The sequence below is a fragment of the Arabidopsis thaliana genome, chromosome 5 (assembly GCF_000001735.4).
Source record: "Arabidopsis thaliana chromosome 5, partial sequence".
Taxonomy (NCBI): Eukaryota; Viridiplantae; Streptophyta; class Magnoliopsida; order Brassicales; family Brassicaceae; genus Arabidopsis; species Arabidopsis thaliana.
Window position 1 is genome coordinate 8,535,093 of NC_003076.8, and position 21,213 is coordinate 8,556,305.

The 21,213-nt window shown below is 34.7% G+C and overlaps 5 protein-coding genes across 9 annotated transcripts; 2 read left to right on the top strand and 3 right to left on the bottom strand.

Annotated features, from left to right (window-relative positions):
- Nucleotides 1-165: 165 nt before the first annotated feature.
- Nucleotides 166-3,119, bottom strand: CRY3 (cryptochrome 3). Its single transcript, NM_122394.4, has 12 exons — nt 2,648-3,119; nt 2,434-2,573; nt 2,165-2,347; nt 1,871-1,996; nt 1,695-1,769; nt 1,492-1,608; nt 1,362-1,408; nt 1,204-1,280; nt 1,052-1,127; nt 769-962; nt 604-653; nt 166-525 (listed from the first exon to the last, which is right to left on the bottom strand). Exons 1-12 carry the CDS (start codon nt 3,051-3,053, stop codon nt 307-309), a joined length of 1,710 nt encoding a protein of 569 aa, NP_568461.3. The 5' UTR covers nt 3,054-3,119; the 3' UTR covers nt 166-306.
- Nucleotides 3,120-6,465: 3,346 nt separating this feature from the next.
- Nucleotides 6,466-7,381, top strand: FPF1 (flowering promoting factor 1). 3 transcript variants are annotated; one of them, NM_001343900.1, is made up of 1 exon: nt 6,466-7,381. In NM_001343900.1, exon 1 carries the CDS (start codon nt 6,541-6,543, stop codon nt 7,060-7,062), a length of 522 nt encoding a protein of 173 aa, NP_001330701.1. In that variant the 5' UTR covers nt 6,466-6,540; the 3' UTR covers nt 7,063-7,381. The 3 variants fall into 3 exon arrangements, with proteins under 3 accessions (NP_001330701.1, NP_001330702.1, NP_197868.1); NM_001343901.1 differs by having other exon boundaries at nt 6,621-7,378; NM_122395.5 differs by having other exon boundaries at nt 6,659-7,381.
- Nucleotides 7,382-9,589: 2,208 nt separating this feature from the next.
- Nucleotides 9,590-12,814, bottom strand: AT5G24870 (RING/U-box superfamily protein). 3 transcript variants are annotated; one of them, NM_203103.3, is made up of 6 exons: nt 11,936-12,730; nt 10,728-11,853; nt 10,592-10,642; nt 10,398-10,499; nt 10,152-10,310; nt 9,590-10,062 (listed from the first exon to the last, which is right to left on the bottom strand). In NM_203103.3, exons 2-6 carry the CDS (start codon nt 11,829-11,831, stop codon nt 9,916-9,918), a joined length of 1,563 nt encoding a protein of 520 aa, NP_974832.1. In that variant the 5' UTR covers nt 11,832-11,853; nt 11,936-12,730; the 3' UTR covers nt 9,590-9,915. The 3 variants fall into 3 exon arrangements, with proteins under 3 accessions (NP_974832.1, NP_001332046.1, NP_568462.2); NM_122396.4 differs by having other exon boundaries at nt 9,693-10,062; nt 12,420-12,814; NM_001343902.1 differs by having other exon boundaries at nt 10,728-12,331.
- A 4,584-nt stretch (nt 12,815-17,398) lies between these two features.
- On the bottom strand, nt 17,399-17,512 carry AT5G24879 (uncharacterized protein; the record flags this gene model as incomplete). Its single annotated transcript, NM_001125802.1, has 1 exon — nt 17,399-17,512. The coding sequence occupies one exon, from the start codon at nt 17,510-17,512 to the stop codon at nt 17,399-17,401; it is 114 nt and encodes a 37-aa protein (NP_001119274.1).
- A 42-nt stretch (nt 17,513-17,554) lies between these two features.
- Nucleotides 17,555-19,183, top strand: AT5G24880 (chromo domain cec-like protein). Its single transcript, NM_122397.2, has one exon. The coding sequence runs from the start codon at nt 17,651-17,653 to the stop codon at nt 18,980-18,982; it is 1,332 nt and encodes a 443-aa protein (NP_197870.1). The 5' UTR covers nt 17,555-17,650; the 3' UTR covers nt 18,983-19,183.
- Nucleotides 19,184-21,213: the final 2,030 nt, after the last annotated feature.

Genomic DNA, 21,213 nt, shown 5'->3' on the forward strand with positions numbered 1-21,213 from the left:
TGTTCTAAATGGACCCAAACCCATAACTTATTCTTAATGGGCTTCTTTCCAGCCCATTACATTCACTGACTAACCTCTTTTTGCAAGACCAAGAACCCAAGTCTTTTGTTATTTGCTACCCCAAATGGTATTTTTACAAACTGACTGAATCTATTGGTAAGTTGCATAATGTTTTAGAAATTTTGGAGTATGAATTTTTTAAGTCAATGTAATTTAGACCGAGAGAATCAGAGATCCTTGTGCACAAGAATGAAGAATCACAGAAATAAAAATAAGATACAAGTTCGTGTAAAGAATAGTTTCTCTCTAAGGACCATTGTGTCTAGAACGTCTCCCACTGTGACTCCCTCTGAAGCCACCCCCAGACTTTGACCCTCCAGCCATTGGACCATTACCATGCTTCAATGGCACAACTGTGTCCATATACATCAATCTCCCTGGCCAATGTCTTTTCTCTTTCGGAAGCCGACGTAGCTGCTGCAGCCAAAACGCAACGTATTCTCCTTCTGGATCATAGTTTTGTGCCTAAACAAAACCAATCATAAACATTTTCAATATCCTCTTCATTACTATTTCTAGTGACTTGTGTTAAAAGAAACTCACTTGCTTGGGAATGCTGAAGTACCGGTCTTCCCGTGGATCATTTCCAACTCCTTCAATGGTAAGAAAAACAGATTTCAACCATCTATAAAGTTTCCATTTCAATCTCATTCTCAATGTTGAATTTGAAAACCACAAGTCACAAACTGTGTCATGAGTAGTACTTACCTGCTCCATAGGTCCAGTTTCCATAATTAGAACAAGGATCATAGTCTAATAGACATGTCTCAAACCATTCTGCACCCATACGCCAATCCAACCCCATGTCCCGGACAAGAAACGAACAAACAATCTGTCGGCCTCGATTTGACATGAAACCTGTAGTGGATAACTCCTTCATGTTTGCATCTATAAGAGGATACCTAATACCATTCATGAGAAGTCACTAAAGGTCCACAAGCTTTACTTTGTTGATCTTTCAAAAAAAAAAACCACAACATCAAATAATTACCCTGTCTTGGCATCTCTCCAAGACTCAAATAGTTTCTGATCTTGGCTCCACTTCCCTTGCACATTTCTCGGGCCACCTACGAAGAGAATGCGCTATTTAAAAAGTTCACTGTAACAACATTGCATTGAGCTTTAATTCGAAAGCATAGTTACCTAGATGAAAAAGTGAGTTTCCACACTTAATTGAAAGAAACCTGAAGTAATCTCTCCATATTAGTTCAAAAAGTACCCTGGAAACATATATCTAATCAATTAGGACCAAGAGTAAAGAGAATGCAGTAGAGATACAATACTCAGATATGAAGATATACCAGTATGTTGAATTATTTGCTACTCTTTCCTTTTCATATCTTTGGACCTGAAATATTTTTTCAGTTGTCACATAAGTGAAAGACTGCTATATGTTTTGGGGTAACGAATTACGGTTTTGAAAGAGTTTACCTCTTCATAGATAAAACGAGGAGAGATACACCCAAAGGCAAGCCAAGGAGAGAATTTCGTCGAATAATCAGGTCCTAACATTCCGTTCCTCGTCTCTTTGTATACTTTCAATAGATCCTGCATGAAAAAAGAGACAAACAACATTATGTACACACACAAGCAACGCCAATAAGAAACACAAGAATAGCTCATTATCCTCTTACCTTTTTCCAAAAGTACTCAAATACTCTGCCTACTCCTGCACTTTCACCACCAACGAATCGCATTCCTCTGGTTACCTGTATCAACACCATGAATACAAAGACACTAACTCATGAAGAATGTTGTTACTTTCTTTTTTCTCTCGTTTCATTTAAAAGAGCTTCTCAGAGAAACACACCTCTTGAGGCTCAACCCCAAGTTTCTCAAGAGTTGGAACATCTCCCCAATCATCAACAGAAGGTGTTGGCCCTAGAGATAGTGGAATGCGAGTAGAGCTTCTGATACTACACTTAGCTTCCACCGACTGCAAGCGAATTTTCAACCAGAAACAAACATTGGTATCAAACAAAATAAACATAAATCTAGTTTGGTATACTACAAATTCTGGTACTAAATATCATAAACCTTTCAGCATTTCATATACTCACTCCTAATGTGTCAAGAAACACACCAACCGAAACAAGAACATTACCTTACGAAACTGAGTGTAGACATCAGGCAAGTCAAAAACATCAAAAGGAAGATCATCTTTGTGATACATAGTACTTCCCCAAATGAGCTCAAGCTTAGTACTATTTCCAACCCTTTTCAAACCTTGATTCACAAGTCTTTCAACGTCTACCTCCTCACTACACGTTTCTTTATGCGCAAAAACCTAAGAAAACAAACAAATCACATTTTCATATTCCCTCACAAAGCTCTGATAAATTTCTTCAACACAAGCAATAAACAGAACTTAACTGTACGAGCTCCAAAATCTTTAGCAAGAGAAGGAAGAATCTCTTCTGGTTTACCACTTCTAATAAGAAGATTCAATCCTCGTTTCATAAGATTCTTTCTCAAATCAACCAAACATTCCATAAGAAAACCGCCTCTTAAAGCTGAAAACATAGTCACAAAGATTGAGTGATCAAGATCACAAAAAAGGATTGATTTTTATGATTGGAAACATTACCTCCGGTTTTAGGGAAGTTGAAGAAATGAGTAGTGTGAAAGAGACGAGGATCGAGACAGTAAACAGGCAAAATGGTATCAGAGGAAGACCAAGCTTTGTACAATGCGTCATTGTCAAGAACTCTGAGATCGTTTCTGAACCAGAGAATCGTTACTCCTTTCCCCTTTCTCTTAACGGAGGAAGAAGAAGGTAATGCGTATCTCTCAAATGTTTTTATGGCGACGGAGTCAATCTCTTCCTCGGTGAGAGCCGGAACACGGTGGATATGGTCGTTCATTTTTGCGGCGGAGCAGAGGAACAGAGAAGAGGAAGAAAGGGGTTTCTTTGAGAGGTGAAGATGGTGAAGAGTGAATCTGCGAAGTGGGTTTGAGAGAGGAGAAGAGAGCGAGAGAGAGGAAGCCGCCATTTACGGATGATGCTTTGTAACGTCATCTACTTTTTGGTGTTTGTGTTTTGACGAGTTGTGGATGCGACACGTGTCACTTGGTTGGGAAGCGTGACGTGGTGGATGTCTAGCCTTTTGTCTGGATCTGTCTCTGTTTTTGTTATACAAAAAAAAAAAAACTTGACTAGTGCCTTTTTTTTTTTTTGTCTAATTCAAAAAGCTTATGTGAGAGAGAATGTTAAGGATTATTCTTTTTTTTTTTTTTTTTGGGTGCACAAAAAAAAAAAAAAAGGATTTTTTTTTTTGAGACACATTATTATTGCTTTTATTTGGCAAAAGTTTTCACCTTTAATATAAAACAAACTTAATCTTTTTTCCAAGTTTGTGAATAAGTCTATACTCTACAGTCTCTATTTTTAGTAGTTTGGTAATCGAACATGTGATCTGAAATTTCTTTGGCTGCTCCTCTTCTCAAATGTCACTAAGACCATAGTTATTGATGGTCTCTTAACATAACTCTTATGTTAAGAGATATGTCTTATAACTAACAAAAGTGACTTAATGTCTCTTATATAAGAGCCTTTTGTTAGTTATAAGACATGTTTCTTAACATAAGAATTGTTTTAAGAGATCATCAATAATGATGCTCTAATAGTCTTCATCTTTATGGAGAAATTTGGACTTGGAGCGAGAGATCTAACGAGCAAGAGCAAAGTTTATTGCATGTTGTCGATGAAGAAGAATTAGGGGTTTGGGCTCTATCTAGGTTATGGGCTTCTATTTTTAGGAACATTGTTGGTTCGAGTTGGGTTCTTTCAATCTTTATATTGTGGGTCTTCTTATGGCTACTGTTGCTTCTTTAACTTTAAAGTAGGTTTAGGCATTCAGGTTTTCAAATCGGTTTTTTCGGATTTGGAATAATTCAAATAGGGAGATTTATGATCTATATAGGTCGATTTGGGTTTTGTCAGGTTCGAATCGGTTTTCGAAATTTAATTTCATTCCGACATAGAATTGAAACCTATTTTGGTTAGGTTTTTGGACCGAATTACACAAAAAAGTTCATTGTTCTAGTAACATAAATTCATTTGTTTCATGATAAAAAGTAGCAATAATAAATAATAATTTAAGGATATTTGTTCGGGTATCGGATTTCAGATTTCGTATCCAACCCAACCGCAAAACAAATGTTTTAGAATACCAAACTAGACTTTTATTTTAGGTTGATTCGATTCCAGAATTTTGGGTTTGTTTTTATGGCTTAGACCTATATTTAAAACAAATCCTTTATATATATAAACCGACTATTACATGCTTCTTAATAACTTTGGAAATTCTAGGTTAGCAACGAAATGGGATTTACCGAGGACTAGAATTTCGAAAATTATAACCAATTTAATTTGTTTGATTAATTCTAAGAGTGAATCAGTCCAACAAAAAAGATTTGGTTCATGGATTCCAACTAGATCTTGGCACCGGATTGGAGAGACATGGATGAGCTTGTTCTGCAAAAACTATGTAACACCACCATCGGCAATACAAATGGTCTCAATCCGTATTTCTCAATGGACATCCGATTTTATTAATTAGAAAGATCAAACTAATTAAAAAACGATTATACATCTTGTCCCAAATCTAATTACTACTAAACCAAATGTACCTAGACACAATTTTACATGCTTCTTTTATTCTTTCATCTAATCCAAAATATTAAAGAATTTTATAACTTGGAGCATCTATATGCGCTCCTTTGTATAAATGTTCCCGCATCTCTAAACTTTCAATTAGTTATTACTTCCATTAAATCTTGTGATTGTATTTTTAATCTACAAAAAAAGTAATATTGTAAATTAAACATATAAACAATGTTACTAAAATTCTACGCATCGAAGAAAATTAATCTTGTGCAACATAAAAAATGCATTCCGACCGATGACGCATAAGATTATTGTGTGCGTGCACTAATACAATGATCGATTGGCTGTGCTAGAATCATATATCTATGTTAGGGAAGTAAATGTTGATAAAGTGGCTTAATATCGAATCATTAATTATTATTTTGAAGAATCAAATTAAGAGATAGAGATTCGCCTACCACTATTGTTCACATGATTCTCTTACATGTGTGATTCGTCACGATATATGTAGCTCCACCATTAGAGTCATTGTCCATGTTTTTTATTTATTGCTGATTTGTCGTTTAAAAGGTAAGCTAGCGTGAAGGATGACAATGTTTAATCACAAAAAAGTGTGCTTATAACTGCTCGAATCGGAAAGGATGCTAAAGGAAATTTAACAGTCAGATTTAAGATAGAAAGAAAAAAATTGTACGCATAATGAGATGACGAAATTACGGAATTATACATTAATTGAACAATGAATTGTTCGATTGTAATACCTAGACAAATATAGTTTACTTGGTTGAGAAAAAATATAGTGGTTGTTTTGTAGGATCAGAAGATTATATCAAGTTATATGAAGAGATTTATACAAAAATACATCAATTTTTTAAATGAAACCGAAAAAAGAAGAAGGGGGGAGTAGAAGGTGAAAATGGTATATGAGATCGCTTTTCTGTCATTAAATTTTGGGGTAGTGTTATGGAAGATTGTGATCGTATAAATTTGTGGTTAAGACTTATTTTATGTTTTACATATTGTTACTGCTCCTAATTTCTCCAAATATTCAAAATGTGTTTACCACATGCGTGAAATGTTACAACCAAACTTGCAAGTTTCCTAGACAGAAACGAATAATATAATGTAGTATCATATTATCGAATACTCCACGAAATTAATTTTTACTCCACGAATTCTAAACTCCACGAAATTAATCATAAATCTTATCACATTACTCCACGAAATTTTTTGAGATAAACAAATTATCCCTTAGACTAATGTAGTACCGAATAATATAATAAAAAATACCTACCATAAGATTTATTCTAGTGCTTAAAATCTTTAAAGATTCCTAGAAACCAAAATCAGAATTCGAACCAATTCTACAAAACATATAAAAATAGTAAAATACTAGTTTTCTTAAAAAATAAATTGAGGAATGTGAGATGGTATTCCAAAAAAAATTAAATAATGAAAGTAGATTTATCTAGAATATCTAAATTATCCAGGGAGCGACATAGAAACAACCTTCACCAAGCCACAATATATATATCTAGACTTTGACGTGTTGTGCTATTTGAAACAAATGAATAAAATTTATAGTAATATATTCACCTATATAACTGTTTATCCTATGTTTTTCAAAAACTAATGCATTTTCATTTTCTGTAACCTGATTAATATTGATGAACTAACTTTGGCAGATGACAAGCATTTTTTTTTTCATGAAACATTTGACCAAAACTCGCTTCAATTGTTTTATATCAAATCAACACCAAACTATGATACCAATTACCAAAATATTTTCGTCACTTCAACACCACAAGACCATAATTCAAGAATCAACACGTTGCTTCGCTAATTTTATTCATCTTGTAGTTATTTCACCAATGGTCCCAAAAAAAATCATTGCTGGTTATAATTGTAAACAAATTCTATTTGTCACGTCAAAAAGATATTTTTTTGTCTTGATGTGGTTAGACCCTCTTCTATATAATATCATCTCCACACACAACTCTCTTCTCAAAAAACACCAAATCATTCAAGAAACCAAAACTAAGGAGAGGAAGAAGAAGATCATGTCAGGCGTGTGGGTCTTCAAGAACGGAGTGATAAGACTTGTGGAGAACCCTAACCAGTCAGGATCCGACACACAGAACCGAAGGAAAGTGATGGTCTATTTACCGACAGGAGAAGTGGTCTCATCTTACTCGACGCTCGAGCAGATCCTCCAGAGTCTTGGATGGGAGAGATACTTTGGCGGCGGCGACACAGATCTCCTCCAATTCCACAAACGCTCCTCCATTGATCTCATTTCCCTGCCTAGAGATTTCACCAAATTCAACTCCGTTTACATGTACGATATCGTCGTCAAGAACCCTAATTACTTCCATGTCCGAGACTCCCATTGATTCTTCTTTTGTGTGTTGGTGTGTGTGTTGTGTTCGGTTGTTTTATAATTTAGAGTTTGTTGGGTTTTGTTTTATAGTTGCATGTGCATGTTTTATTTGTTTTGGACGTTGGAAGTTGTGTTACGTAATTCTGGTTTGATGAAAGTTGAGATTAAGAAGGGACATGAATTAGGGAGAACTCAATTTCAAAATTAATTGTTCTCTTCCTTAGCATGATTGTTCTCTTCACTGGTTGTAATTGAAAGATATTCTCTTTGGCTCAGTGGATCCAAATTGTTTTCTATCTTCTATTTAATTAATCAAAAGCCATATTAACGGATAGTTTTTTTTTTTTTCTATTCTAGTGTTACTGACGAACTTATGACCTAATATATCTCAAATTCAAAGCAGCTCAATGGAAAAATCTATCATAAAAGTTACAGATTATCAGGTGATCCAGTAACATACAAATTTGTTTTCCTCAAGAATATTTATTGGAATATTTTTGGGACCCATGAGGCTTGAGGAAGTTGGTTTCGTTAATGTATATTGATTCCTCTTAACTTTGTTGTTGTTCATAAAAAGAGTTCTTTGATTTTTTTTATTTTTTTTTATCTATTTGGCTTTTTGTGATAAAGCGTGGAAATTTGATGTTAAAAAAAAAAAAAATAGAGAGCGTCGAAAAGACATTACGTAAAAACTTTCGCAGGCTATACATGCACATCTACCATTAGGGGTTTTCTACACTTTTAGGCTCCCATATGGTAATTTGTTCGTAAAAAGATAAATTTAGTTGTTTTTTTTAATACTTTAGTGTACATTTTTATCCCCAATTTTAATATATAAGCATGCATTGATAAATATAAATGTACATTTATTATGGAAATTCTAAATAATGAAGAATATAATTAATCATTAGCTTTTACACATAACTCACGTAACAGAAGATTTAATATTATGTAAACCAACCATGTTCATTATCATTGGGTTCTAAGAAAACTAGAAATACTAACGGTTATATAAGTATCCTACACACTATATATATGATTAATTACACTTTTTAATCTTCATACAGGTTATGGATATCCTTGGGCCTAGTAGGTCCTGCTTTGTATCCCTACAATGAAAACATCGAAATGAATGTCATGATTATGCCGTATTGGTTTAACCAACTATAGTTCCATACGATTTGCAATCCCATCGTCGAACTCATGATTGACAAGGCTTGTCAAAAACATACACATAAACGTAAGCCTTATAGACCACACTCACCACCACAGTGTACATGAGTACATCACGTGAACAAAGCATTGTCAGCTTCTAGTTGAACCAATGAGAGTGTGAAACGTGTTTAAGAGACATTGCTTTGAGAAACACTTCCCACGCCCTAGGAGCATTGCTCACGTGGCCTGAGCTTATATATCATCGACACACACATTAACTCTTTGTATATATATGTGTGTGTACGTACGAGTGTTCGTCGATGACAATTATTCGTACGCTGCTGCTATGTGAAAAACTTTCGGCATTGATTGGTGAGAGACATAGATTTGTGGAAGCTCTTGATATTGTCGACGTGTTATGTCGTCGTCCATAAGAAGATAGGGCTAGGCTAGTACTCTTAGGCTATACTTTGAAAAACTAGTTTAGGAGACATCACATCTCAGTCTGCCTTGATACTGCATGTACTGATTGACGATTCGACATGTCATTACTAAAACATTATTCAATTAACTTCCATTTTATTTATACATTTTAAACCGGTAATCAATAATACATACCTATATGGCTATTTGGATCGTCTATACCATGAACCTCTGTGTTAATGAATGTATAACCTATAATAATACTGATTGTCATATATAACTTCTTTTTGGTTATTTTACAAAAACTGAAGCATCCATTTTACTTGATATCTATTTTTCCATTTTTAAAATAGTGTACTCAATTGCATTTCAAGGCACCACACGAAGGATGGCGCGTGTCACTTACATCCATAACCAACTAATTTAACAGAGAAATGCTTACAAACGAGAAAACAAAATTCGTACTACAAGTCTTACGAGCAATGAAATCCATACTATAAGTCTTACGTGTAAATTCATACTACTTCAATTTACACGAACTGGGTTTAATGGACTCAAAATCATGTAGTCTTGATACAAACTAAATATGTTGAATATGTGAGAAAATGGGAACACTAGTGATTAATCATGCATGTCTGTCTTATTTTTTTTCTTTGAACAATTTTTTTTCTTTTTCTTTGTTGAAATAGATAACTTTATTGCAACAAAAAAGAAAACGTCTTCACAGTGAGATTCTTCTGAAACTGAATGTTTGTACAAGAGTGGAGATTATATTACAAAAGACAAAAGAGAAGAGAAGATTTAGCTTTTTAGAGGATCCCTTATTTCTTCTAAGAAATGTATCTCCTCACAACACATTAAAGAAAAAAACATTTGCTTCTTCTACCATATTATATATAGAGAACATGAAATAACTTTGACCAAAAAAAAAAAAGAGAGAACAAGGAATTAGTATGGAAAAGGACTTTTGAATATTGTGGTTGCTAGAAACACAAACTTGCTGAACAATGGCTGATTCTATATATAATTTCCTTTAACCGGAGCCGAATGTGGAAGAACATGAAGAGTGCAATAACAGTATATAAACTATATATGGAATTAAACCAAATATTGTTGAAATTACGAACCAATACAAGGTGAAAACAATAATTTGTCCACCTGATCTTATTTTCTATTTGTTCCCAATTGTGTGTAAGTAAAAAAGAAAACCTTTTATGTACAAATAATAGAGAGCAAGGTAGTGGAAGTAGACACAAACACTTTGGTAAATGTCTCTGCAATCCCATCATCATGAAAATGGATGTGGCTGAGATTCTGCAGAGGTTTTACATATAGGACACCAATTCTTCATCCGTAGCCATTGTTGCGCGCAGCTCACGTGGTATTTATGTTGGCAAGGCAAAGTCCCTACTTCATCTCCATCAACATACTCTTCCTACAAATATAACAAAACCCTCTTTTGGTTTGAGTTTTCAATACCTTACCATTGAAAGTTGACTCAGGGATCAGAGAGAATTATAATACCTGGCAAATGCTGCACTTGACATCATCATCTTTGTTCAGGCAAATGTCGTCGGATTCATCGTTTGGACGGTAAATACTTGACTTGAGGCTTTTCAGAAGCGCTTCTTCGCTTAGAGCAGTGCTCACTGTACCCATTTTCTCCTCTAATGCTAACAGTTCCTGCATGATTTTGAGAATTTTAGCTTTCACATCCGAATTTTAGCCTTTGACGGTCATCCACCAAAATACACAAAAGGTAAGACTAACCTCATACGACATGTTGTCAATGTCAAGCCTCATATCTCTATGCTGATCGTGGAAGCTGCTCATACCATTTAAGAACAGATTGGTCTCTAAAACAGCCAATTGCTGCAAGAGGAAATAAAGAAGCAGAACAAGTGTGTCAATATAAAACTCTAAAGTCAGACAAAACCTCTGCATTTCAAAGATGATAAAATCACCTCGTATGTAAGCTCTTCGTCTTGCTCAATCCTTTCCAGGGCCAACAATACCTGAAACATTGTGAAAAAAGTATTTGAGTTGTTGTTATCAAGAAGCTGGAACACCATCACACACAAGAAAGCTTGTGATAACTACCTCTGCAACTCCATTCATGTTATACCGTCTGAAAGTATCACGGTTCATCAAAGAGCGAGAAAGGCCGGCTTCTGAGGGGCTACCAGGCATCATCAGGCTACGTAACCTGCCATTACTACTGATTGGCCTACTGTAACTATTTAAAGGACTACGCGAAGCTTCTGCCGATCTAGAAGGATTGAGATCAGCTCTTGTTGGAGGCCGAGGTGCTTGTAGTGTTGCAACCGCTCCAGCACGTCCTGTTCTACCATAATAACCAGTTGATCTCCTAGTACTACTTGAAACAACACTGTTGTCCCTAACACTTGGTAAGTTTCTGTTCCTCCTAGGTTCAGACATGGTGATGCCATTCCCCTGAGGGGAACTAATATTCTTTCCCCCAACCACTGATCCTTCCGTCTTATTCCCTCTACTCGAAGAGCTGCTCTCACCATCAGAGGTTTTCTTTCTAAAGATGTTACTTTTTCTTGTCGGAGTTGAATTAGATGGAAGAACATCAGAACCAGATTTGTTCCTCAAGTCTCTTAATCCATTCTTGTTCACACTAGCTCTTGCATTTTGCTCACTATTACTCACACGAGCATCTCGGGAGACCAAATCAGGTCTCTGATGAATGCTTCTACCAGTTCCTCTACTCGAGCTTCCTGCCTCTGTCACAACTTCTCCAGAGACACTACTTTCAGAATGAACACTAATAGTGCTTTCTTTTGTCTTTCCACGAGGAAGGGAACGCTCACTTGTGGGTGAGTCTTCATTAACACTGCTGCTCTCTGAAGAATCCATGTCCAAAAGAGAAGAGAGTTGTCTCCTACCAATAACCTTGGAAGCCTTTTTTGTACCACCAAATCCACTCATACTTCGAGATGAACTACCAACGGTTTCCTTTCCACTCAAAGGAGATCGAAACGAAGACACAGTAGCTTTTGCTTTATGATCAATCAAATCTCCCTTAGTGGAACTAACCCTGGAACTGCAACCAATTCTACTGCAGATAGGGACAACACTCTTATCATCTTTCTTCTTCATATTCTCATGTAACACAAGACCACTTGCTTTCCGTGGCATAATCGGTCTAGATGTTCTTTTACCCTTAAATCCATCCATACATAAAACACACCCTCAAACACTGCAACATATAAACAAAGTTCAAATTTTCAGAAAACTGCATCAAAGCCTAAGGATACAGACACACACACACGATCTTTTACCATTCAAAATTCAGTCTTTAGAAATGAGAAGAACAGAGAGGATATAACCATAAACAAACAGAGGCTTCAAAAGCTATAAGTCAGAGATTGTTAAAGAAACCAAAAAGAGAGAAAAGAGGAAAGCTAAAGAGAAGAAGAACCATCCAAAAGAAGAAGCTCATTCGATTTACACGGAGTTTCCATTAATACGACTAGTCTTCTCCGTGATTCAAGCTTCTCCATGGATTTTAAAACGTACACAAACAAAAAAACTCTTAACCAAAGATATAAACTTTCTCAATCAAATTCAAGAATCAGAAGAAACAACCACACGAAACTAGTTCTCAAGCCATAGAAACAGAAAAATTCAATCTAAAGGAAGAAACTTTTATCGAATTTACGTAATTAAACAACGGAAAAAACAAAACTTTACAATATTGAATACGAAGGCAAAATCATCAAATAGAAAAAAACGATTTTTGGATTTTGTTTTTCTCGTAATTACCGTAAAGAAAGAGCGAAATTTCCGGAGATGATAACTTTTTCCGGCGGCTATCTCTTCACCGAAGAAAACGTGAAGTGAGAGAGATGCGATGATGAAGAAGAAGAAGAAGAAGAAGAAGAAATAATATTCCGAATAATTTTGTGAGAGGTTTTAATTTAAAACCGGAGAAGAAGAAGAAGAAGTGGCGTAGCAAAGGCGAAACAGAAGTCGGAATGATCTGAGCCGTTGATTTTGGGTTTCGTTGAGTTACGAAAGGACATGAGAGAGGTTATTGAAACGGCACCGTTGCTAGTTATCGCGGAATGATATGTTTTAATTTATACTAATATATATTTATTTCTTTTTGTAACTACGTGAAAAAAGTTAAAAAGGGAGTTTAAGGAAACATAAGATTAATTGATAAATAGCACTCATATTATCAAAATTAGTAATAGTAATTTCAAGAACTCGTTAAGCGTTAAACGATCACGATTCTTGTAAGAAAATTCTTCTAAACACTAACTAATACGCCTAAGATGATATAGAAACGTACCATTTTTTAGCATACATAATCAAACAATACACATATTAAAACAATTTTTAAGAAAATCATATAAATTATTTTTCATTTTAAAAATATATATGTAATAAAATAAAATAAAACTGTATGGAAAATACGAAGAATAAAGATGATAAGAAGAGTGTAATATGAACAATTTTTTTTTTTTGTCTTTTTGTTATAAAAACGTCGTTCTCAACCAAAAAAATTGACAAAATTATTTGTTGAGGTAATAATAATCAAATAATTTCTATTTGGTCTCCATGTTTAAAGGGGTTCATATTTCTTATATAACTTAAAATAATATGTAACTATTAAAGGAAAGACGACGTGAAGAGAAGAAACAAAGAAGATCCACATCCATGATAGAAACGAAACCAATTATAATAATAAACTTCAAAAAACAGAATAAAATACTAATTAAAGACATCAAAAGTCATTGCTTCCTTAATTAAAAAAACTTGTTTATTGGAAGATTGAAAGATGAGGAGAGGGTTAAATGGGCCCAAGTCAAAGCAAAATGGGCCTACATTTTCAGAAAACACAGGAGATTGAGGGAGCGTGAGGACCACGCACCAGCACGACCAGACGTGATAGGGTTAACTTAACACTTATCTGCAAAAATGTCAACTTGAAGAAACAAGTTTTGGAATCATCCTAAAGCTGCTTTTCTACGTCATACGTCTTTTTCTATCTGTATGTGTTGCATTTGCTTGCATACATATTATTATACTTCTTGTTCTCTCGTAGTCTAGTACCTAACATCGAGAGAGAGAAGCATGCAAGCAAGCAACACATAATCATAAAAATTTAAAATATAAAATGTTGGTAGGGTTTACAGAAAAAACATGGTTTCGCTACAAACAATATAGTTTGATTTTGTAAAGATACGTTACGAACAATTCCATGGGGTCATATGCCACTCTTTTGTTACAAAATTAATTAATATAATACAACTGCATGTGAAGAGATGTTTCCCACGAACTCTTTTGAGTTATATAGTCATATTCATATGTTACTTTAAATGCACTTTTTAACTTCTTTTTTTTGAAAATTTATTAGAATCATAAAAGAGAATTTTTTTCTCTTTCAAAGTTATGAACTATAGTTTTTTTTAGTTAATCTAGTTAGCTACGACCAAAAAAAAAAAAAAAAAAAAACTAGCTAGCTTTTTTTTGGATAAAATTGTTAATCTATTATATGAAAGCATAATTGCATTTTCTAGTCTTAATCAACTCAGTACACAGAAATCATAAATTATTAATTTGGTAAATATTTGTAAATCATCATTGCTAGTTCAAACCTAAATCTCTAACAAAAGAGAATCAATAATAACAAAAAAAATACATTAAAAATATTTACATATATAGTATAAGAACACTAATTCAAACCTAAATCTCTAACATTTTTTTAGCAATCAAAATCATGGTTGAATCTAAGTTTCGCATTCCCGTCTAGATCGCTCTTGATCCAAATAAAAATGCTTTTATCTATATGATAGTAGGATTTTACTCAATTAATCCTAAAACACTATCTTGTCGTTGTAGTATTTTAGGATGTCAATCCAATGTGATGCAAACAGATGAGATATGATCAGAAAGCTCTAAGTCAAGCCAAGTAGAAAGTTGGTTGGTTCTAACAGTCCTAGTATGCAATAACAGAAATGAAATGAAACTAAAAGCAGAAATGGCAATAGCAGGCAAGTGAATGACAAAGCAGAAATGATAACAGGCAATCAAATGGATAAATGATTCCTAAGGATAGGGTAATCGAACAGTGTGGTCTTCTTAATCTATTCAGGCGGTTGACAAAACTTCACAGAAGCTATCCCTAGACAACAAGTTCAACAACAAATTAATTCACGCTCGTGATAGAAATCGTCAAGCAAAGCTAGACACTGACCTAAATCCCTTTAGCGATCTCTAACTAAGCAGGCATTATCGAATCAACATGTTAAAGTCAATACCCTCTCTACAGCCAATCCCTTGGAGTAGAATCAGATATCTCTGGAATTAATAGGATCCAACGCCCATTAAACGCCTTCTGAGCGCTAGACGTCTAGACTCATATTCCACATTAGCCAGTGAAACAAGCAATAAGCGCAACTAATACAGAAGGGATTCTAGTATTCTAAACTCAACCACCTAAAACGACCAAGTAAACCACAACTAATCTATCCCATCCTCAGAAATACAGTTCACTACTCAGACATAATCAAAGACAATAGCAAAGCAACGATTGAAAACATGATAACAGAAATGATGAAAGACTTAAACGAAAACTGAATATCAAATACTTGAAAGTGAAAATACAAAGTCGCAGGAGAAACATTGCGACTATCAAAGTTGCGAAAATGTAAAAGCGAGATAAATAACGGATAATAGCGGATGCCCTAGGGAAAACCCTAAGAGGCAGTTTATATAGCGAGAAATGAAACAAAATAGGAAACTAAATATATAGCGAATCTTCACGTCATGATCCTGCGACCGAATATGTCATTGGCATCTGACGGGCTGAAATGAGCTTCCTAGTGATCGAGTATGTCATTGATCAAACTGGGCTTCAGGGGCTCGGTCTTGCGATCGAGTGAGATGTAGTGAAGTCGAGATTGAATGGTCCAGCGACCCTGTGATCGAGTGGATGTCATGAGGTGGTGATCGAGTGGTTTCTTCGGCTTCTCTTCTCTTCTTTGTTCTCAGCTTGTCTGGTTGAGTGCAGAATGAGCAGATAGGCTTCCTGGTGATCGAGTGGTGATCGAGTGGTTCCGATGGGGTGATTCCTCCGGCTTCGCGATTGAGTGAAACTGAGCTGCTTGCTTCTCCGGGGTTGCGATAGAGTGATTTGCCCTGCCAGGGCTCCGAGGCTGCGATAGAGTACTTTTGCTGAAGGCGTCATTGGGCATTTTGACTTCATGTTCTGTTTTTCCTCTGTTTGAACTCCAAAAGCATCCAAAGTACCTGAAAACAACCAAATATGTCATGCACATGCAATCCTAATGCAAAATCGTCCTAAGTATGTAAAACACACTAAAACGACTCCTAATGAGATAAAATGTGGATGAAACAATGACAAAGTGGTGAAGAATAAATGCCTAAATCATGCAAATTATAGACATATCGCTATATCAACAAATTAAAATCACTCCTACAACTAATAATAACTTGGCGTGTACAAGTTTGTGCATTCCTGAAAATGCAAGAGCTTCAATAATTCATTTAATGAAACGGATCAAACACTTGCAGAACTACAAACCATTTTATGCAACCTAAGTTACCGCTAACTCAAATCATGCTATGTGGAAGCAGGCCTTTGTGGAAGTATAACCTCAAATTTAGCAATCTTTTAACTTCTCGCACCATTTTCATGGAAGAAAGAATGTTATGATTGGTGATTGCACGAGATTGATGGGTACAAGTACTATGATGTGCTGTCTATGACATAGTACTTTACCATCAGAGTAGGAAGATAAAGTCTACGCATCTACAAGTCTACAATTCAAATGGGTTTTTAATGAACTTTAATCATCACCAAAATTGTGTTGGTCTTAGACTCAATTAGCCTTTATTTTCAATTTGGCCCATTACTTAAATATATTAAAAGATGAAGTCTAGACATCACTACGATTCAAATATTAAAATTGTAATAGTATAAAGGAATTGGGACCCAAAAGAAGAAGAAAAATGCACAAGGGAACAATGGAAGAGGTGGTACGAACCTTATCATAATTCACACCACCCTGCCACAAATTAAAACCTTTCGACTACCAAAAACAAACAAAAAATGTTAATAGCTACATATTTTTTCTTAGCTAAAAGCTACGACAAAAAATAAAAATTGTGGCCATTCGTGGTTATAGTGTCACAAATAGCCACCAGAATTTTTGGTGATGTTGTTTTGTTACAGATATTTAGATATTTCATCATTAAACACAATCAACTATCGCCATGTGGCATGAGATTTAACATAAAATTATACTGCTAATAACTTTACTTTTCTACAATCTAAGTGATTGAAAAGGTATATGTCGACAAGAAAAAAATGATTGAAAAGGAGAGAGTGAATGAGCAAGGAATTGGGAGGAGTGGATGGCATGTAGAATAATGGTGGAACAGTTCAACAATGGGCTCCATCAGAGTTGAGCAAGCCCATTTCTAATTTTTTTTATAATCTTCGTCTAATTAAATTAGTTTAGTTTTCTGTTTATGTTGATTTAGTTTAACTCGTAAGTCGCAATTACGTGGTGTTAATTATTTAATCATGCTAATGACGTGGGGACAATTATCTTATTACTGACATTGACACAATGACACGGTCCAAAACCAAAAAGAGAGACAAAGTTAAGAAACAAAACAATTGGTGTCTTTTGTATATAAATAGAAACGGCTCAAACAAAAAAGTCCACGGTTGTCCATAACGACCGGAATCGTTTTATAATGTTAATTTAGTTTTTGATTTTAAATTTGTTAGGAGATTGATGGCCTCCACCACCATTACCACCCAAGCAATTGCGAGATTTAAGCTCCGTTTTACAATCACATAAGTAATCGATTCTCATTTTATAGAAAGCCCTAATTTTCTTCCAAAGAGTTTCGTTTCCTTGATATACACGTTTCTATTTTTCCTTTCCTTCAAAAAAAAAAAAGATTTTTGTTTGTTTGTTCTTTCTTCTCTTTGATCTATATTTCTTGTGGTTATGGCAACGACGTCAAGCACGACAAAAGCAAAACCGGACAACCAAAACCTAAGCAGAACAAAATCTCTCGGTAGAAAACCAAAGCAACCTTTGTCGACTGCGTCATCAGAAGATGGGTCGTCTGATCAGAAACCGGAGAAGCCTTTGCCAAACTATTTGAAACCAACAATCAGTTCAAGACCCGACGCAGGCAAGCTCTTGAAGAAGAACAACAATAGTCTTGATGATAACCAAAAGCTTCTCCGTAGAAGATCTTTTGATCGACCTCCTTCTTCTTTGACTTCTCCTTCTACTTCTGCTTCTCCGCGTATCCAAAAATCCCTCAACGTCTCTCCTTCTCGCTCACGAGACAGACCAGCGGTTCCAAGAGAGAAGCCTGTCACAGCTCTACGCTCTTCGTCTTTCCATGGAAGTAGAAACGTTCCAAAAGGAGGTAATACTGCGAAATCGCCTCCTGTGGCGCCAAAGAAGAGCGGTTTGAACAGTAGCAGCACTTCTTCAAAGAGCAAAAAGGAAGGCTCTGAAAATGTTAGGATAAAGAAAGCATCTGATAAAGAGATTGCCTTGGATTCTGCTTCTATGTCGTCTGCTCAGGAGGATCATCAAGAGGAGATTCTCAAGGTCGAGAGTGATCATTTACAAGTTTCTGATCATGATATAGAAGAACCAAAATATGAGAAAGAAGAGAAAGAGGTTCAAGAAAAGGTTGTCCAAGCCAATGAATCCGTTGAAGAGAAGGCTGAGAGTAGTGGACCAACACCGGTTGCTTCTCCTGTTGGGAAAGATTGCAATGCTGTCGTCGCAGAATTAGAAGAAAAATTGATCAAGAATGAAGATGATATCGAAGAGAAAACAGAGGAAATGAAAGAACAAGACAATAACCAAGCCAACAAAAGTGAAGAAGAGGAAGACGTTAAGAAGAAGATTGATGAGAATGAGACACCAGAGAAGGTTGATACTGAAAGCAAAGAAGTTGAAAGTGTCGAAGAGACTACACAAGAAAAAGAAGAAGAAGTGAAAGAAGAGGGGAAGGAGAGGGTGGAAGAGGAGGAGAAGGAGAAGGAAAAGGTTAAAGAAGATGATCAAAAGGAGAAGGTGGAAGAAGAAGAGAAGGAAAAGGTTAAGGGTGATGAGGAAAAGGAGAAGGTTAAAGAAGAAGAATCAGCAGAGGGAAAGAAGAAGGAAGTAGTGAAAGGGAAGAAGGAATCTCCATCAGCTTACAACGATGTAATAGCAAGTAAGATGCAAGAGAACCCGAGGAAGAACAAAGTTTTGGCTCTTGCTGGAGCTTTTCAAACCGTTATTGACTATGAAACTGCTGCATCTAAGTGATATATCATACACAACAACAACAAAAACAATGTCATATCTTTAGCTTTTCCATGTTAATTTTTGTCTTTCTGTACTAATTATCATTTTGCCATTGTTATGATTTTTCTCTCGTGAATTGTATGCTTTTCGAGTGAACAAAGTTACATGCACCTAATCATATGTTTGAATGGATTTGATTTATTTTGGTGCCATGACTTGAAGTCTTGAGGACTACTTTTTTTTAACTCCAAGAGATTATTACTACATATATGCAACAAAACTTTATAGTTTAATGAGACAAAGCCATAAAGGTCGAAAGAAGGATAATTAATCGTCACATCCATATCCACTAGAGGAGCTTTTGTTGTGGTGCAGAAAAAATGTCACGTGGAAGAGAGGTCATCATACAGTGGCCGAATGGACTCATGGTTTAGTACTACTATAATTTCAAAATATAAATTTGTCTACAAGTTGAAAGTGACTTGAACTATATATATATATATATATAAATAAACCCTTATTTTATTGTTAAATATCAACATATGGTTAGGTAAAATACTCCTACTGAATATGTAATTAACCTAATAACTAGTATATATCCTATTTGCACTAATTTTTTAACCAAATAAGCTTATTACATAATGAGATAGAAGGATACAAGAGTTTTGTTCCTTTCCAATGAGGAAGTTTGTCCCACGCACATGAGAGTTCCTATCAATTTTGACATTTTATTGTAACAAAGCAAAACACAAATGGCACGACACAAATTTAGTGACATTGAGTGACACGTGTTCGTCAGCTCCATAGCCTCTTTATTTTGTTTTCCTTTTTTTCTCCCAACATTTGTCAGAAAGAGAAGACGAGATCAAATGAGCAATCGCTGTTGTAACAAAAAAAACAAAAAAAAACAAGAGGCTACACGTCTTGTTTCCTCAACAACATAATTTTCTCTCCAAGCAACTACAAAAGGGGTATTCTCCAAATTAAATTTAGTGACCGAGTTTTTTCTTAAAATCCAAACATTATTGAACATACAATCTTTTTTTTTTTTTGGCAAAGGAACATACAATCTTATACACATATTTTATGACCAATATCAGGAAGACCGGTCCAGAGCAGTCTGCTGTTTGATTAGTATTATTAATTGCATTGAGTTGATTTCAAAACAAAATTACATGTGTTCTGGAATGATATATGAGTGCTTCACAAATTGGAGATAAGGTTTTCAAAGATAAAATGTAGGAAATTGTCGATCAAGTTGTTACGTTATGGATTTATTATATATGATATAGTTCTTTTTTATCATGTTGATATTTACGTTAAAACTTGACTGATCACATATTCTTGATTTTAGTTAGACAATTTTGCACATCATAAGTGAAAAAAAAAAAAACTTAGGTCCTCTTCGTTTCCCTGTTGCTGGATCCAGCGACCAGCGACCAGCGACAGTAACCAACGACAACATACATTGTTCGTTTGTTTGTCGCTGGACTCAGCGACCAATTACAGCGACAATCGCTAATAATTGTCGCTGTGTTGTTCGTTTGACTGTTTCTATAAACAGTCGTTATATTTTTTTTTTAAATTAATTATTTTTGGTGCTAATTTATATTTTAAAATCAAAATATAAATCATATATATCATACACCATGAGAAAAATAAATTAATAAAAAAAATTATTTATTTTAGTTTTATCAAATTTAATTTGACTATAATTAGTTTATGTTATTTGAATTTAATTTATTTTAATTTAATTTAATAAGAATTATTTTAATTAAAGTAGAACTCAAACCGTTTGTGATATCGCAGAGAAAAATATTATAAATTTATTTAAATTTGTTTAAAAAATATTATAAACGAACAGGTCCTTACATGAGCAAAACTTCTCTAACCTATGAAAATTTATGTCAGGATATTTTGTGAACATATCAAATCAAACGACAATCGCGAGTTTTAGCCTTTTTGGATTTTTAAATTTAATATTATATCCTTTAAAAAAATAAAAGTGTGATTGTTGTGAGTTTTCGAGAGGTGTTAATTGTTCCCCTGCTTTTTTATTTTTCGTTCCAATACCATTTAATTATCTACAAATTATTAATTTTGTTATTGCTTTCATTTACTTGCAATTTTCTTTTGTTTTAACTTAAAAACTACGAACAAGTTTTTTGTATGCAATTGTTATTTGTTAATTTGAGTCATGCTACATTTATATTTATTATGTATCATGATATATCATATATATTTGAAAACAT

Excerpts from the sequence above, each read along its gene's own strand:
- AT5G24870 (NM_203103.3), bottom strand. The coding sequence starts at position 11,831 with ATGGATGGATTTAAGGGTAAAAGAACATCTAGACCGATTATGCCACGG. Across the intron at positions 10,643-10,727 it reads ACATGAATGGAGTTGCAGAG|GTATTGTTGGCCCTGGAAAG; the intron begins GTAGTTATCACA and ends ACAATGTTTCAG. Across the intron at positions 10,311-10,397 it reads TTGACAACATGTCGTATGAG|GAACTGTTAGCATTAGAGGA; the intron begins GTTAGTCTTACC and ends AAAATCATGCAG.
- CRY3 (NM_122394.4), bottom strand. The coding sequence starts at position 3,053 with ATGGCGGCTTCCTCTCTCTCGCTCTCTTCTCCTCTCTCAAACCCACTT. Across the intron at positions 1,281-1,361 it reads GCAAATAATTCAACATACTG|GGTACTTTTTGAACTAATAT; the intron begins GTATATCTTCAT and ends ATATGTTTCCAG. Across the intron at positions 654-768 it reads AAACTGGACCTATGGAGCAG|GAGTTGGAAATGATCCACGG; the intron begins GTAAGTACTACT and ends TTACCATTGAAG.
- AT5G24880 (NM_122397.2), top strand. The coding sequence starts at position 17,651 with ATGGCAACGACGTCAAGCACGACAAAAGCAAAACCGGACAACCAAAAC.
- FPF1 (NM_001343900.1), top strand. The coding sequence starts at position 6,541 with ATGGTCCCAAAAAAAATCATTGCTGGTTATAATTGTAAACAAATTCTA.